The sequence below is a fragment of the Nicotiana tabacum genome, chromosome 18, assembly GCF_000715075.1.
Source record: "Nicotiana tabacum cultivar K326 chromosome 18, ASM71507v2, whole genome shotgun sequence".
Lineage (NCBI taxonomy): Eukaryota > Viridiplantae > Streptophyta > Magnoliopsida > Solanales > Solanaceae > Nicotiana > Nicotiana tabacum.
The window spans coordinates 64,192,420-64,211,433 of NC_134097.1; the positions used below are offsets into that span (position 1 = coordinate 64,192,420).

The 19,014-nt window shown below is 31.7% G+C and overlaps 1 protein-coding gene across 1 annotated transcript in view; it reads left to right on the forward strand.

Annotated features, from left to right (window-relative positions):
* Nucleotides 1-9,650: 9,650 nt before the first annotated feature.
* Nucleotides 9,651-19,014, forward strand: part of LOC142172525 (uncharacterized) — a 29,390-nt gene continuing 20,026 nt past the window's right edge. The window contains exon 1 of the mRNA XM_075236163.1: nt 9,651-10,618. Within this exon, the coding sequence (XP_075092264.1) occupies nt 9,651-10,618 (968 nt within the window). The remainder of the gene's footprint in view (nt 10,619-19,014) is intronic.

A 19,014-nucleotide genomic window follows, 5' to 3' on the forward strand; every position in this document is an offset into this window, starting at 1 on the left:
GTCTATTTGTATACCTAAAAATTCTATTTGATTTTTCATTACTTCTGCTTTCTTTTTACTTAAACTTATTCCTGATATTTCTACAATGTGTATGAATTTTTCTAGTAGTTTTATATGTTCGTTCTCTGTTCTAGAATATCATAGTATATCATCTATATATATTATACAATTTTCTAATTGGTTAAAGTAGTTATCCATAAAATGTTGATATCTACCTGGTGCATTTTTATATCCAAATGGTAATACATTCCATTCATAAAATCCTTGTGGTACTGTGAATGCTGTTAACTTCTTAGATTCGTCTTCTAGTTTTAAATGGTAAAATCCTGATTTACAATCAAACTTACTGAAATAGTTATATCCTTGTATTTGTCTGATTTTTAGTATTTTATTTGGTATCGGATAATTATATGTTTTTGTTTTTGCATTTAAATTTCTATAATCTATAACCATACGGCTTTTTCCTCGTTTTTGTTCACTATGCTTATTTACTATAAATGTCGGGCTAGTATGTTTACTATTACTTTCTTGTATGTACTTATTGTCTAATAATTCCTTTATATGCATTTTAAATTCTGTTAAATCATTAAAGTTGTATTTTAAAGGTTTTTGTGTTACTATGCTATTTTCATCTATTAGTTCAATCTTTATTTTTGTTTTATGTTTTTCCCATCCTTGGAGTGGATTATCATTATATAGTAATTCTAATTTATCTTGCAGTAGTTTTATTTTATTTATTGAGAAAATGATTATCTCTATATTATGGTTGCTTTGTATTACATTTTCTAATTTTTGGGTAATCTTTTCACTTCCTTTAATCCAGGGTGTTGTTTTTCTTACTTTATTATTTACTCTTTTTGCTCCTAATTTTTGTTTACACGGGGTAGTAAACCACCAATGTGTTTTTGTTATTATATGTGGGTATAATTTATCTAAAAATGGCATTCCTAATAATATATCTTTATTTGTGAATTCATAACTATATATTTCTTCTATGGTTAATATTTTATCCCATATTTGTATCTTTATATTTCTTGCTTTGTATGTTATCATACTTCCCTCATTATTGAATCCTGTTACTACTATGGGGTTTTTTAGCTTTTCCCATTTACTTTCTGGTAAACAATTATGTCTACACATGTTAGCTTCTGCTCCTGTATCCATCATAGGTGTATAGTATCTATTATAATATCCTTCTACTATTATCTTGGCAAGTATGTATATCTTTGGCATTATATCAAAGTTCTTTTTATTATTATTTTCTTATTTTCATAACTTATCGTTAATTGTCTATCTTCTAATTTATATGGTTTGACTTTTTCTAACCATTTTATTCCTAGTGTAATGTTTTTATCGCCTTGATATATTTTAAAATTTATTAATATTGGTATTCCTCCAATAATTAATTCTTTTTCAGTTGTTTCTTCGTTTTTTCTTAACGCTTTTGGTAGTTCTGAATTTTGCTGTTCTATTGTCACTATCTCTTGTTCTGGTATTAATTCTCTTATAACATAATTCTCTTCCTGCCCTGTATTTATTAATATTAAATATTTTCTTTGGTCCATTATTCCTGTTATATAATAATGGTGTGGGTTTATTTCTTCTATTTTTTGTTCTATTAATTTTTGTGGAGTTATATAATTTATTCTTCTTGATGTACTTCTTGATGTACTTATTCTTGATGACGTTTCTGGCATTTCATTATTTGTTCGTTTTGACGTGTTTAATCTTTCTTTTACTATTTCTAAATCTTCTTCCATGTCCATTTCCGTATAACTGTAATCATTGTTGTCTATAACTGATACTATTCTTTCGAATGGATTTTCTATTTTATTTTATTTATTTTATTTTTAGTTGTTATCTTATGTTTTGTTGTTAAGACATATAGATTTTTACATCTTGCTGTGAATATTTTACTTCCTGGTGCTAATTCTATTCCAGACATTTTCCAGTATAGCACTAATGATTTATCTATATTTTTATCATCTATTGCTACTGAATAGTTGGCACTTACTATAAATTTAAATTTTTGGTATATTAAGTTACCTCTTACGGCACTTATTATACTCTTTTCTATAGGTTGTACAATTCTATCATCTGCCAAGTATATTTCTATAGGGGTATCTATTCCTTCCCTAAAACATGCTTTTATTAGGATCTCCGTTCCTCCTAAGTGTACATATTTTATTGGATTTTTTGCTTTTATATCTTGTATTTCTTTATTTAGTAGTTTTTTATTTAAAATTGGTATTTGTGCTTTACCTTTGATGTATTTACAATCTATTATATGTTCTCTTTGGCTTACTACATAGTATTCTTCTTTCTGTCTTTTAAACTAATTCTTTATTGTTGGTACTTCTAATATTTTGTCTATGCTTAGATCCAATTCTTTTCCTTTTATTTGTTCAAATATATTAGCGTCAAATATTATTTTTTGTTCTGAAGATTGTTCATCTTGGTGTTCTTCTTGTTGTATAATTTGTATATCTTTTTCAGTCATTACTTTCTTCGTCTGATTCTTCTATATTATTGTCTATTTCTTTTTCATTTTCGGGGAACTCGTTTTCTGATATCTCATATATGTTGTCTTCACTGCTTAATTCATAATCTACATATTCTATTTGTGTATATTTATCATTATCTATCATTATTTCGGTAATTTATTTTTTCTTTGGGTTTTTTGGTAATCTACAATCTTTGGCTAAGTGTCCTAGCTTTCCACAATTATAGCAAGTACATTCTGTTAGTTTTTTCTTTTTCCTATATGGTTTTTTATGTTTATAATTTTTTACATAATATCTTCCTCTTGGTTTCCTATATTTATATTTTGAATATTTTGATTTAAATTTCTTTCTCTTTCCTTTTTTTTGTAATATTTATCTGTGCAGCCAAATTGGGGTGCTATTCTACTTTTGCAGCATGCCAAATTTTTTACTAATATTTTATCCATTTTGATATTTTCTTTATACTTTTCGCATAATTCTATAAACCAGTTTTATAAAAATTTTATTCGAGCTCCTAGAGTATCTGCTAGTTCTGCTTCATTCCAATTTTTTATTATTTTTGAGCTAAACGGTTCTGGTAATTTTGTAAAATATAATTTTCTGATTTCCTTACTTTCATATGGACTATATGTTCTTTTATAATAATAGTCTCTAAATGCACAAGTATATTCGTCTATATAACACATATTACATATTGCTAATTTTGTCATCAAATTTCTATTTGTAGTTTTTTCTTTATTTTGTTCTTCTACTTATGTTGTTATACTACTAAACTCATTTCTTATTGCTATTTCATATTTATTCAATATATCTGTCACTGTTGTTGCTGTTGTTCCATCAAGTTTTTTATTACTTCTTAATGTATCTAGGCTTTCACTTGATAAATTTTGTAACCATAGTTTTACCGTTCCTATAAGTGTTCTTTCTATATATCCTGGTGTTTCAGCTATTGCAATTTTATTATCTATTAGTTGTTTGGAGATGTACCCTATCCATAATTGGATTGTTTTATTTATATCTGCTACACAATCTAGATCTAAAAAATTACATTGTTCAGTTATCTGTCTTGGTGTCCATTTCCTATTTAGCCTTTTATCCCATAATGTTTTATTTCTATCATATGAATCATAACTTACTCTGTAATAGGTTGGGTTTAGTTGTCTTGGATTTTTTACTCCTGATGTGCTTGGTTTATCTTCGATCATATCTCCTGTATTTATTTCTGGATTTGTTTTCATCTTTTCCATTTTTTCTATTAGTTCTGTGTATGTTTCACTTGTTTCTGAATAGTCTTCTCCTAGATTTGTGTCGTTATCACTTTGGTCATTTATTTCGTTCATGCTTATTTTTGGTGGATTATCATGTATTTCTTCTAACTGTAATTTGAACTTTTCTATCTCATTTGTCAGTTTTAGCTCTTGTTCTTCTTCTGGAAAATTGGACCCTCTGATTTTACCGTATATAGATAGTCCCCGCGTTTCTTAGAGTAAAAGTGATAAGAAACGACCTTGAATTTCTGCCCCTCTGGTACTTCCGAAATGACATCAATCATAAGGTTTCAAAATATGGCGTACACACAGCCCATGAAAGCCTTAGTATTGATTACAACGGTTGGTTGTCCCTTGGCTTCCTTCAACGCGCTTGTGGGGCCTTTATAAATACTTCTCCTCTTGTTATTTATAACTCACCACCAAGCCCCCAAAAAGTTTTCTTCTACCATTACTTTTGTTCTTTCTTTGAAATGCAACTTCCCTTTCTCCTCTGAAATCTTTTAGGTATGGCAAAAACTTCCGCCTCTGCTTCTCAGGAGAACGTGCTAAGGAATGCGTTCCAGGATTTTTTACAACGACTTCCTATTTCAAGGTCGAGAGACCTTCTTCAAAGTCGGGGCATCGTGATCCTGTGTCTCAGTATATTAGCTCAATAATAGACGTCGAAACGGTGATGATTGATTACTGCTGGGGGGATGCGGTGCTTGTGGAGATCCCTTCTCTGGAGGAGGATATAGCGACATACAAAGCCTATTTTCTCAATGTGTATACTTACCCATTTACCCTTGGGACAGTGGGGCTATCTTTGCCTCCTATAGACCCCGTGATTCTCGACATCTACCAACATTATCAAGTGACCCTCAGCCAAATCCACCCTTCATTTTGGCGCATTATCTACATGATCAGGTACAATGCGAACATGATTGAGGAGATGCCCTTCACCCTCGATCACTTGATCAAGATGTACATACCCCGTCATTTCCGTGAGGGTATGGTTAAGCTCCACTGGCAAGCTTCCAGGGCTCTTTTTGCTTGCATCGAAGAAGCTGGGAACGGAGGGTGGATGAGCCGCTTTGTCCGAGTTAGGAATTCGGACCTTATCCTGGTGGAAAGGATGTCGTTCCCCGAAAGGTGGAACATGGAACGTAAGTAGATACATTATCTAGTATTTCCTTGCTTCTTTTTAGATACATCTTTCCGCGTGCTTAATTTCTTCAGCTGATGCAGTCGTAGCAATTTACCCCGGGCTGGGTCGGCCGGCTGGACTCAATTTTCCCATAACCTGAGCGAGTGTGGCGTGATCTGTCCTAGGCTCGATGGGAAGCCAAGGACCACGGTGAGCCTTCACCCCTGTTGCAGTCGTACCTTCTAATCTGAACTGATACTGATAGCGTTCTCACTCCATGTGCTTCCCTCTTACATTCGGGTAGGTCTGGGGGAGGTCCCTTTGATGAAGGGAACATCGCTTTGTGAAGAGGGTACCTCGGGACCCAATGAAGGGAAGAAAAGACAAAGGGAATCATCGAATGAACCTTCAAAATCCAAGAAGATCAAGGTGGAAGAAATAAGTAAAAAATCCAAGACAACTAAACCCAACCTATTACAGAGTAAGTTATGATTCATATGATAGAAATAAAACATTATGGGATAAAAGGCTAAATAGGAAATGGACACCAAGACAGATAACTGAACAATGTAATTTTTTAGATCTAGATTGTGTAGCAGATATAAATAAAACAATCCAATTATGGATAGGGTACATCTCCAAACAACTAATATATAATAAAATTGCAATAGTTGAAACACCAGGATATATAGAAAGAACACTTATAGGAACGGTAAAACTATGGTTACAAAATTTATCAAGTGAAAGCCTAGATACATTAAGAAGTAATAAAAAACTTGATGGAACAACAGCAACAACAGTGACAGATATATTGAATAAATACGAAATAGCAATAAAAAATGAGTTTAGTAGTATGACAACAGAAGTAGAAGAACAAAATAAAGAAAAAACTACAAATAGAAATTTGATGACAAAATTAGCAATATGTAATATGTGTTATATAGACGAATATACTTGTGCATTTAGAGACTATTATTATAAAAGAACATATAGTCCATATGAAAGTAAGGAAATAAGAAAATTATATTTTACAAAATTACCAGAACCGTTTAGCTCAAAAATAATAAAAAATTGGAATGAAGCAGACTAGCAGATACTCTAGGAGCTCGAATAAAATTTCTACAAAACTGGTTTATAGAATTATGCGAAAAGTATAAAGAAAATATCAAAATGGATAAAATATTAGTAAAATATTTGGCATGCTGCAAAAGTAGAATAGCACCCCAATTTGGCTGCACAGATAAATATTACAAAAAAAAGGAAAGAGAAAGAAATTTAAATCAAAATATTCAAAATATAAATATAGGAAACCAAGAGGAAGATATTATGTAAAAAATTATAAACATAAAAAACCATATAGGAAAAAGAAAAAACTAACAGAATGTACTTGCTATAATTGTGGAAAGCTAGGACACTTAGCCAAAGATTGTAGATTACCAAAAAACCCAAAGAAAAAACAAATTACCGAAATAATGATAGATAATGATAAATATACACAAATAGAATATGTAGATTATGAATTAAGCAGTGAAGACAACATATATGAGATATCAGAAAACGAGTTCCCCGAAAATGAAAAAGAAATAGACAATAACATAGAAGAATCAGACGAAGAAAGTAATGACTGAAAAAGATATACAAATTATACAACAAGAAGAACACCAAGATGAACAATCTTCAGAACAAAAAATAATATTTGACGCTAATATATTTGAACAAATAAAAGGAAAAGAATTGGATCTAAGCATAGACAAAATATTAGAAGTACCAACAATAAAGAATTGGTTTAAAAGACAGAAAGAAGAATACTATGTAGTAAGCCAAAGAGAACATATAATAGATTGTAAATACATCAAAGGTAAAGCACAAATACCAATTTTAAATAAAAACTACTAAATAAAGAAATACAAGATATAAAAGCAAAAAATCCAATAAAATATGTACACTTAGGAGGAACGGAGATCCTAATAAAAGCATGTTTTAGGGAAGGAATAGATACCCCTATAGAAATATACTTGGCAGATGATAGAATTGTACAACCTATAGAAAAGAGTATAATAAGTGCCGTAAGAGGTAACTTAATATACCAAAAATTTAAATTTATAGTAAGTGCCAACTATTCAGTAGCAATAGATGATAAAAATATAGATAAATCATTAGTGCTATACTGGAAAATGTCTGGAATAGAATTAGCACCAGGAAGTAAAATATTCACAGCAAGATGTAAAAATCTATATGTTTTAACAACAAAACATAAGATAACAACTAAAAATAAAATAAATAAAATAAAATAGAAAATCCATTCGAAAGAATAGTATCAGTTATAGACAACAATGATTACAGTTATACGGAAATGGACATGGAAGAAGATTTAGAAATAGTAAAAGAAAGATTAAGCACGTCAAAATGAACAAATAATGAAATGCCAGAAACGTCATCAAGAATAAGTACATCAAGAAGTACATCAAGAAGAATAAATTATATAACTCCACAAAAATTAATAGAACAAAAAATAGAAGAAATAAACCCACACCATTATTATATAACAGGAATAATGGACCAAAGAAAATATTTAATATTAATAAATACAGGGCAGGAAGAGAATTATGTTATAAGAGAATTAATACCGAAACAAGAGATAGTGACAATAGAACAGCAAAATTCAGAACTACCAAAAGCGTTAAGAAAAAACGAAGAAACAACTGAAAAAGAATTAATTATTGGAGGAATACCAATATTAATAAATTTTAAAATATATCAAGGCGATAAAAACATTACACTAGGAATAAAATGGTTAGAAAAAGTCAAACCATATAAATTAGAAGATAGACAATTAACGATAAGTTATGAAAATAAGAAAATAATAATAAAAAGAACTTTGATATAATGCCAAAGATATACATACTTGCCAAGATAATAGTAGAAGGATATTATAATAGATACTATACACCTATGATGGATACAGGAGCAGAAGCTAACATGTGTAGACATAATTGTTTACCAGAAAGTAAATGGGAAAAGCTAAAAAATCCCATAGTAGTAACAGGATTCAATAATGAGGGAAGTATGATAACATACAAAGCAAGAAATATAAAGATACAAATATGGGATAAAATATTAACCATAGAAGAAATATATAGTTATGAATTCACAAATAAAGATATATTATTAGGAATGCCATTTTTAGATAAATTATACCCACATATAATAATAAAAACACATTGGTGGTTTACTACCCCGTGTAAACAAAAATTAGGAGCAAAAAGAGTAAATAATAAAGTAAGAAAAACAACACCCTGGATTAAAGGAAGTGAAAAGATTACCCAAAAATTAGAAAATGTAATACAAAACAACCATAATATAGAGATAATCATTTTCTCAATAAATAAAATAAAACTACTGCAAGATAAATTAGAATTACTATATAATGATAATCCACTCCAAGGATGTGAAAAACATAAAACAAAAATAAAATTGAACTAATAGATGAAAATAGCATAGTAACACAAAAACCTTTAAAATACAACTTTAATGATTTAACAGAATTTAAAATGCATATAAAGAAATTATTAGACAATAAGTACATACAAGAAAGTAATAGTAAACATACTAGCCCGGCATTTACAGTAAATAAGCATAGTGAACAAAAACGAGGAAAAAGCTGTATGGTTATAGATTATAGAAATTTAAATGCAAAAACAAAAACATATAATTATCTGATACCAAATAAAATACTAAAAATCAGACAAATACAAGGATATAACTATTTCAGTAAGTTTGATTGTAAATCAGGATTTTACCATTTAAAACTAGAAGACGAATCTAAGATGTTAACAGCATTCACAGTACCACAAGGATTTTATGAATGGAATGTATTTCCATTTGGATATAAAAATGCACCAGGTAGATATCAACATTTTATGGATAACTACTTTAACCAATTAGAAAATTGTATAATATATATAGACGATATACTGTTATACTTTAGAACAGAGAACGAACATATAAAACTACTAGAAAAATTCATACACATTGTAGAAATATCAGGAATAAGTTTAAGTAAAAAGAAAGCAGAAGTAATGAAAAATCAAATAGAATTTTTAGGTATACAAATAGACAAAAACGGAATAAAAATGCAAACCCATATAGTACAAAAAATAATTAACTTAAATGAAACACTTGATACAAAAAAGAAGTTACAATCATTTTTAGGATTGGTTAACCAAGTAAGAGAATATATTCCTAAATTAGCAGAAAACTTAAAACCATTACAGAGAAAATTAAAAAAGGATATAGAATATCATTTTGACGAAAAGGATAAAATACATATACAGAAGATAAAAAATATGTGTAAAAAATTACCAAAACTATATTTCCCAGATGAAAAGAAAAAGTTCACATATATTGTAGAAACTGATTCTAGTGATCACAGCTATGGAGGATTTCTAAAATATAAATATGATAATAAAAATATTGAACACCATTGTAGATATTATTCAGGATCATACACGGAACCACAAATTAAATGGGAGATAAATAGGAAAGAACTATTTGGATTATATAAATGTTTGTTAGCATTTGAGCCATATATTGTTTATAACAAGTTTATTGTAAGAACAGATAATACACAAGTAAAATGGTGGATAACACGGAAAGTACAAGATTCAGTAACTACAAAGGAAATAAGAAGACTTGTATTGAATATACAAAATTTTACATTTACAATTGAAGTAATACGAACTGACAAGAATGTTATTGCAGATTACTTATCAAGACAAAAGTACTCAAACTGATGAGAATCAAGAATCGAAAGATATATTTGCAATCCTTACTACCCTATCATTACAGATGGATAGTATGGGCAAAAGATTACAACAGCTAGAAAGTCAGCAGCATGACTATAAAAATGCGGAGCTAAGTCGATCGGAAGACTTAAAAATTCCAGAATTAGAAGGAGACGTTGGGAAACTCCAAAAAACCCATGACAAAGTTTGTTTACCTACAGCTGCAGGCATAAGCAAACAGGTGAATAAGAAGCTACATACCAATGTAAATTTAAACAACGTATTTGATAAGCCATTTACATCAAAAAAGCCAAAAGAAGCAATAGCTATAACCCCACAAACTACAACCTATGCTAATAGCCTACACCACAACAAAAAAGTATATAACCATATTACTCAAACATATATTGAGAATATATATAAAATTCAGACATTTCTAAACCTAAACCCCAGATCAACTACTACTATAGATCCAATACAAGATTATAGAACCCAAAAACTACAGGGATATAATAGGCTAATAGCCCAACCAAAAACAAAAGCCAACCTAGTAAAGACATGTTACAACTACGGACTACTCAGCACCATATATACCCACGACGGAGAAGAAATAATTGGAATACCAGAGCTATACAAAGCATTTGTCACCTTCAAAAGAATTACAAAAGGCAACCTATTCTTCATCAAATTCTATACAGCACCAGCTGAAATACTATATGATGAAATAAAACCCATTATACAGGTGATAAAGATAGGACTAACACGAGATATGATAATACCGGAAGAAATAGAGAAACAACCGGAGATACAGAAAATGGAGATACCAAGTTTCTATGCCAACAAAAGAATAATTGGTATAACAACTATTATTCAAGAACTAGCTAACAATTATCTACAAGGAAATGCTATCTGGAGCTATTATTCCAGAGACCAGTTAATGATATATGCCAACTCAAAAGAACTACGACAAGGAGATATGGATGAAGTCCAGAAATGGATTTTATCATTATTAAAGCCAGAAATGCAACCAACTACCAGAGCATTGAAAAAAGAATTTATTTCAAACGAGTTATTGACAAGATACTGCAAACTAGTGGGACACAAATATCCAGACCACATATGTTCAAAGTGCAACGGAGATGATAACTATGTACCAGAAGTCCAACTAGAATAAAGGTATCAGCAAGAAGACAAATGAAGGAAACAACTATTGAAAACAAATAATGTAAAGGGTCGAGTCATGTAAAAAAGTCGTAAAGTAAGAGTCATAATCATGAACAGTAAAGGTCGTTCATAAATAGTAAGAGTCATGTAAAAAAGTCGTAAAGTAAATAGTAAGAGTCATAATCATGAACAGTAAAGGTCGTTCATGAATAGTAAGAGTCATTTGTGAACAGTAGGAGTCGTTTTAATTTTCTATATATATAATGTAAATCCGAGGAAGAAAGGACATCCTCATACTCACCTTCTCTCTCTTATCTTCTCTCAATAAAATATCTGATTATATACAAACTTCTGAAAGCTATGGAGCATTCAAACGAATTACAAAACCAGGTAAGTTTATTCATAATCATGTTTAACTAAACTCTTATATTCCTTATAATCTCTTGAATATCATAATTGTTTATCATGTTATAGTACTGTTATAAAGAACATCTTGAGAAAGTTTGCCTGTCTAATAATGCTGAGAGTAGTTAAGCCCAGACTATGCCATCCTAAAGTGGAAACCAGTAGGCAAGGAAGCCGTTTAGGGGAGTACACAGAGTTGAGGCGCTGTTAGGGTAAATGATTGAAGCATGAAAAACATGGTAGTGACCAGAAAAGATTGTTCAGTATAACTTATTAAAATATGATAAACTCTATGATAAACAAAGAGGTTAGAGGGAATATGTTTAGTAAACACATGATAAGGATAAATAGTAAATCTGAATGAACAACCACACGTATTTATTAGAAGAAAATATTGACTACAAAATACTTATATTATATATCTTTAACAGACTTAATAACGATGTTAAAAGAAAAATTTATGATATTTTAGTTACTTTTGAAATAATATATGTAATGGAACAAGCATTTACAGAACTAATTGTATCACAAGAAATAGATATATTAGATCTATATGAATTAGATTTATATTCAGATTAATGATCACATATCAAGTTAATAAAATCTGTTTATAAATGAAACATAACACTTTTCATTACATAAGATTCTATAACACCCAGAAATGGAAACTTCTTAAAAACCTCAGTAATATAAATAGAAAAATAGATTGTGTTAAACACAATATTAAAACCTGCAAAGACATAATTAAATATTATGTATCAGCAGGTATACATCGCAGTATTAAAATTAAAATGACCCCCCCCCCCCAAAAAAAAAAATTGGTATGAATACCTAAGTATTACAAAAACAAACAAAGCTAGGCTATCTAGATTAATCGATATAATATCTAAAACAAAATATAAATATATTTGCTATCTTAAAAAGAAAAGATGAATAAAGAAGAGTTCGCATTAGAAGCGAAAACATATGAAAATCCAGAATGATTAAAAATAACAATAATATTTTCCAACTTAGGAAGAAGATACAAGAAAATAGGAAATAACCTGAACTTAATGTTAGAAAAATAAACTGTAAAACTAGAAGATAGTTTAACCGCAATGGTTAGAATAACAAAAGAAAACGAAGAAATAGACAGAAAAAGAGAAATAAAAGAAATACAACAACAAGCTAAAGAAAAAATACAACGGATAGAAGAAGTAAAAAACACTAAGATAACAGAATTATAAAAAGAATTAGAAATGCTAAAACAGCTATACGCTAATAAACTAAAAGAAAAAGAAAAACGTAAAGAAGAAGAACAAGAGCTAAAACTGACAAATGAGATAGAAAAGTTCAAATTACAGTTAGAAGAAATACAGGATAATACACCAAAAATAAGCATGAACGAAATAAATGACCAAAGTGATAACGACACAAATCTAGGAGAAGACTATTCAGAAACAAGTGAAACATACACAGAACTAATAGAAAAAACGGAAAAGATAAAAACAAATCTAGAAATAAATACAGGAGATATGATCGAAGATAAACCAAGCACATCAGGAGTAAAAAATCCAATAGAAAGGCGCAGGAAATAGGGAACGAGGCTATAAATCTTGAAATGACCGACCGGGGTCGCTACAATCCAGAGAAGTAGTGACGAGGGGTTGAAATCAACACCTACTAGAGGTCCAAATAAATAAATAATATGATAATTAATAACGAATATGAAGTGCACAACAATAGTGGAGTAAATCTTTAATTTCGTAATGTTCCAATTATTTCTTTTAAAGCATAAATTTCTAAATTTCTAGATATTGTATCCTATCTTATATCTCTGAAAAAATCCAAGTGTCAACACCAATTAAATAAAAAATACCATAAAATGTCGGGCCTCAGTGGAAGGTTTATCTCGTGAATATTCAAACTACTAGAGGTGTAACACACGATTCTGTTGAGGTCGTTCAGCCCGATCCAGAATAACGTGTACACTGTCGAGGGACGTGCAGCACAATTCATAGATACATCTATATACTGTCGAGGCATTTGTCCCACTCCATAAGAAAGAAATGAAGTTACTGAATTACAAGACACATGTTTACGATACAACACATGAGCACAAGAATAAGTACACCCCTTTACATTTATCAAATATCATGGAAATAACTCGAGGTGATAAAGCTTGTCCTAATATATTTATTTCTAAATCAATTTCAGTTATAACTTTAATTAATTATGCCAACAAAACAAGTTCAAATAATTCAATTATTACATGATAAGGTCCTAAGTCTACCTAGACATAAACAAGCTTTGGCTACGTACGGACTCTCGTCACCTCGTATGTATGTAGCACCCATAACTAGTTGCACATAATAATAAAACCCACCTAGGGGGTAGTTTCTCCCTCAAAAGGTTGGACATGAGACTTACCTCGCACTAAAATTCCATAACCGGCTCCATTGCCACTCTAACACCCCAAACTGATGTCGTCGCTCCAAAACTAGTCAATTGATGAGAAAATCCATAAATATATACTCTAATACTCATAATAAATCAATTTATAACAATTTCCAACTCCGCTTGAAAAATTGATAAAGTCAACCCTCAGGCCCACTTGCCCGGATTTTGAAAATTCTCGAAGATAAACTTTACCATAACACTACGAACACAAATATATAATATATTCCTAATTTCATGTCCAGTTTTGTTTTGTGGTCAAAATTCAAAGATACCAAATTCTAGGTTTTCTACCAAAATCCCAAATTCCTCCTAATTTTCATGTTTAAACCCATATATAAACCATGTATTAACTTATAATAGATGCGAATCAGTTACCTTGTGTTGCTTGATGAAAATCTCCCCTTGAAGCTCTCCAAAAATCGCCCCAATCAAGTGAAAATGAGAGAAAATGTGCCAAATCCCATTTTTTTTAAAAACACCTCTGCTCAGATGAGATTTCGCAGTTATGGTCCAATAGCCGCTTCTGTGGAAGCTCCCTCGCAGATGCGGCTTCCTTCAAGTCTAGCTTCTCTTGCTTCTGCAGCCATTCACACGCAGGTGCACATCTGCTTCCGCGGAAAAACTTCTGCACCTGTGGACTCCCAGCTCGAGCACCATTATGCACTTGCACACCCATGATCGCATATGTGGCTCCGCATGTGAGCTATAGCACCCGCACCTGCAATTCATCAGTTCCTCACTCCATTCCGCTTCGGCGAACCCTGCGCCAATTCGACGAGCTCGCATATGCGGCCCTTTTCATGCAGGTGTGATTGCTCCAGATACCAGCTGCCTCAGCATTTCCCCCAAACCGAAACTCTATCCGTTAACCATCTGGAATCCACCCGAGGCCCTCGGGTCCTCAACCAATTATACCAATGAGTCCCAAAAAATATTATGAGCTTATTCATGACATCAAATCACGCCAAACAAAATCGAAAATACGAATCGACGATCGAAATCCATTTTTAACTTTTCAAACATTCAAACATCGACGAACACGTCCAAATAATATCAAAACATTCTAGAATGACGCCAAACTTTATGCACAAGTCATAATTCACAATACAAACCTATTCCAAGGCTCGGAATCCGAAAGAAACATCGATAACACCAAGGTCCACCTCAAACCAAACTTAAGAAATCTTTAAACCTTCAAAATGCAACATTTCATAATAAGCATTGAAATGTTCCCGGGCCAGCCGATGCTCAATCGGAACATACTCTTAAGTACAAATCATCATAAGAACCTATTGGAACCTTCAACTCCTGATTTCGAGGTTGTTTACTCAAAAATCATCATTTAGTCAATTCTTCAAACTTAAAGCTTCTGAAATTAGAAATTTCTTCCCAAATCTACTTCTATCTTCCCGAAATTCCATTCTGGCCACACGTACAAGTCAAAATACTTAAAGTGAAGCTACTCAAGGCCTTAAACCGCTGAATGACGCGCTAGAGCTCAAAGTAACCACTCGGGTTTTTACACTTGTATAAGCTAAACTCTATACACTAATTCATTTATTATATAAGTAAAGGAAAAAATTGAACAAATGATCTATTTAAAACTTTAATAAAATTGAATAAACAATTATTTGATAATAAATATTATATTAAAACTAAAATCCATGGTTAATAGTATATATCTCAACAATCTCTCACTTACACTTTTAACCATGACAAGTAATAAAATATACTATATCTAAATGTATGGTTAATAGTATATGCCTTAACAATGTCTCGCATAGACTCATAATCATGCATCTATAATTTTCACAGCTATCCTTTTGCACGACTATTAAAAGTCTCTACCAATAAGCTTTTGCTAAAAGGAACGTGCCAAGTTATTTTCAAATGCAATCTTTGTCTAATAGTGCATTGTCGTAATTAACTAGTTTGGTATTCAGCTCTTCACGGATCTTGTTATGAAACTCTCCCAATAGTACATACCAAAATATGATTACTATCCTCCGACTACGACGAAGTACTGCTAATATTTTCTTCATTATCTTGCGGTGTTAAAATATTAATGACTTATTCCTGTAGTGTTCTCTGCTCAACATCACTCCCATTACTCGAATGTAGTATATTTCATTTCGTCTATTAATGTTTCTAGAACTACTTAAATATAATGGAACATTAATTTCGACTGATAGAGTTGTATGTTCTTGAGCCTTTGAATTTTTAGATGATTCATTTGTTATTTCTTTGCTTAGCTCCTGTAAAACTAGTCTACTTCTAGGAACATAGTTTATTAAAAAATTCTATTATATAGAACTGGTATTTGTGCTACCAACTATATTTTTTCTTTAGGAAAATAAAATAAATCTCCTTTCATTTCCTTGGATATTCAATATATATGCATACATTCGTCCTTGATTTCATCTTATCGATGTCCATTTTAGTATATATAGTGGACAATTTCATATCCGAACTTTTTGCAGACTGAACTTATGTTATGTCCACAGTTCTATGGGTGTCCAAGTTACTGAACTAGAAGAAACTAAAATCATAATGTAATTTGCAGTTTCTAAGGCATATCCCATAACAAAAAGAAGAAATAAATCTGAATAACTCATCATTAATCTAAACATCTTCATAAGTTTCTTATTTCTTCTCTCTATTACATCACTCTATTATTAAGTACCCGGTAAAGTCAATTGAGATATAATTCCTTATTCTGATAAGTAACTAATGAACTTTGTAGAGTTCTAGCCACCTACGATAAGATCATAGTAATTTAATATATTCTCATGGCGCTTCTCCATGTCAAGCCTTAAGGTCTAAACTTATTCAAAGCATTCAGACTTACGATGGATCAAATAAATATATTCATAGTCTGTGTATCATTTATGAACATCATAAAAATACTCAAAACTACCTCTTGTTTATATGTTCATTAGACATCACAATAAAAAATTGATTAGTTCAAACTTATCACCAACTCTTTTTCCTTTGGAACAGAAATGTCTCTTAGTCATATTTCCTTCTAAAGAGGATCCATAAGTTGGTAGTGTCTCTACTTTCAATTAACCTTAAGGTTCATCATTGACCAACAGAATCTTATCCAGATAATTATGACTTAGACGCAAGTGCACAGATAAGTTTCACTCAATTTTGAATAATATTTTCTCTTACAAGGTAAATTAATATTGTTCAGTTCAAGAGAGACATTAACAATAACAAGGTCATGCATCCATATAACACAAAAGATAAAATATTTATCAATCTCAATAATGAAATAGTTCGAAAATAAAATATATATCCATCTTTTATTTTGCCTAAAGCCCGGAATTAAATTTCTTATGGCAAAAGGTACATGTATTGCATCCTTTAAGTTAATGTATTATCACGACCAAAGATTTTTTTTTTAACAAGTGATATGAGAAACTACATGAAGTCATTGTGGAGTTGAGATATATAACATTAAATAGATGATAATAAGTCGATTCATTGAATAATAAAATTCATAATACATTCAATATATACACATACATGCATCTCGAATAGCAAATTTTGATGGAAAAATATGAGCCAGCCCCGAAGCCAAGGTCAAATGCAAGCCATTATTCATGCAAGTATATTATATAAAGCAAGAATTATACTATCCTTAAAAAAACAGGGCAAACTCAGATGAAGAGCAAATTGTTATTTTTAGTCAATTGTAAATAATCATTTAGTACGAATAGTTATGGAGTAAACTTCGGCCGGTTCTTTCATGAGTTACAGTCTCGTTTTCCCTGTTTTTACTTCTTTTTGTGTTGTTCTGCTGTATTTAATCATATTGTGTTAGCTGTTTTGTGTTCGGAATAGTCATGGAGTAAAATGAGATACTTAGTCTTTTATTTGGAAACATAGGTTGGAAAAGTCAATCGGATGTTGACTTATATGTAGAAGTTCTCGGATGTGAATTATAATGGTTCTGATAGCTTTATTAGGTGATTTTGGACTTAGGAGCATGTTCGGAATGTAATTTGGAGGTCTGTGGTAGATTTAGGCTTGAATTGACAAAATTGGAAATTTGGCATTTTTCGGTCGGCAGTGAAAATCACTATATTAGGGTCGGAATGGAATTTTGGAAATTGGAGTAGCTCTTTTGTCTCATTTGTGATGCGTTTGAAAAATATCAGGTCATTTGGATGAGGTTTGATAGGTTTTTGGATTGGTTGCGGAATTCGGAAGTTTGGAAATCCTTAGGCTTGAATCCAAGGGTGATTTGATGTTTCGATGTTGTTTTGAGTGTTCCGAAGGTTGGAATAAGTTTGACTAGTGATATGTGACTTGTTGGTCTTTTTGGTTGGGGTCCCGAGGGTCTCAGGATGAATTTGGAAGGTTGTCGGAAATATTGGACTTGGATTGGAGCAGCTGAAGTTGCTGCTTCTATCATATCCGCACCTGCAGATTGAGGACCGCAGGTGTGAGAGCAAGGCTACAGATGCGGAAGATTTGGAACTCAGGCAAGACCGCAGGTGCGCACTAAGGACCGCAGATGAAGATGTGGATCGTAGAAGCGGAATTCTCAGGGTTAAGTGAAAATCGCACCTGCGATGGTCTTTCCGAAGGTGTAGCATCGCAGAAGCAACTTGGAGACCGCAGGTGCGAAAATCGCAGGGCAGAAACTATATAAGCATCACTTTGCTAAGTTCAGTCTTTTATCCACCATTTTTGGTCGAGTTGGAGCTTGGGGACCTTGATTGCAAGGGAGAATTTAAGTGTTTTCAGTGAGGTAAGCTACTTGGACTTTGTATCATGTATTTATGGTGATTATTCCATTGTTTAATCATGAAATTAGTGGGAAAATTAGAGAAGAAATTGGGAGATTAGGGCATGAAATTGGAGAGTTTAAATTGGGGAGTTGAGGGGCCATTTGAGGTATGATTTGGATGATCTTGGTATGTATAGACTCGTGGGAGGATAAGGATCCTAGTGATGTAATTTTTATTGAATTTCAAGATGTGGGCCCGGGGGTTGGGTTTGACCAATTTCGGGATTTTTGAGTTAATTTGATAATTTTCGCCTGGGATTTGTTCCTTTGGCATGTATTGATGTTATGATTCTAATTTTGGATAGATTCGGGACGATTTAAGGCCGAGTCGAGAGGCAAGGGCATTGCGGAGTAGATATCCATCTTGCTTGAGTTAAGTAGCGATTGCAAATCTAGACCTGAGGGTATGAAACCCCAGAATTTTGTACTATTTTGATAAATAAGGTGACACACATGCTAGGTGACGGGCATGTGGGCGTGCACCAGTGGGGATTGTGACTTGGTCAGTCCCATGGCAACT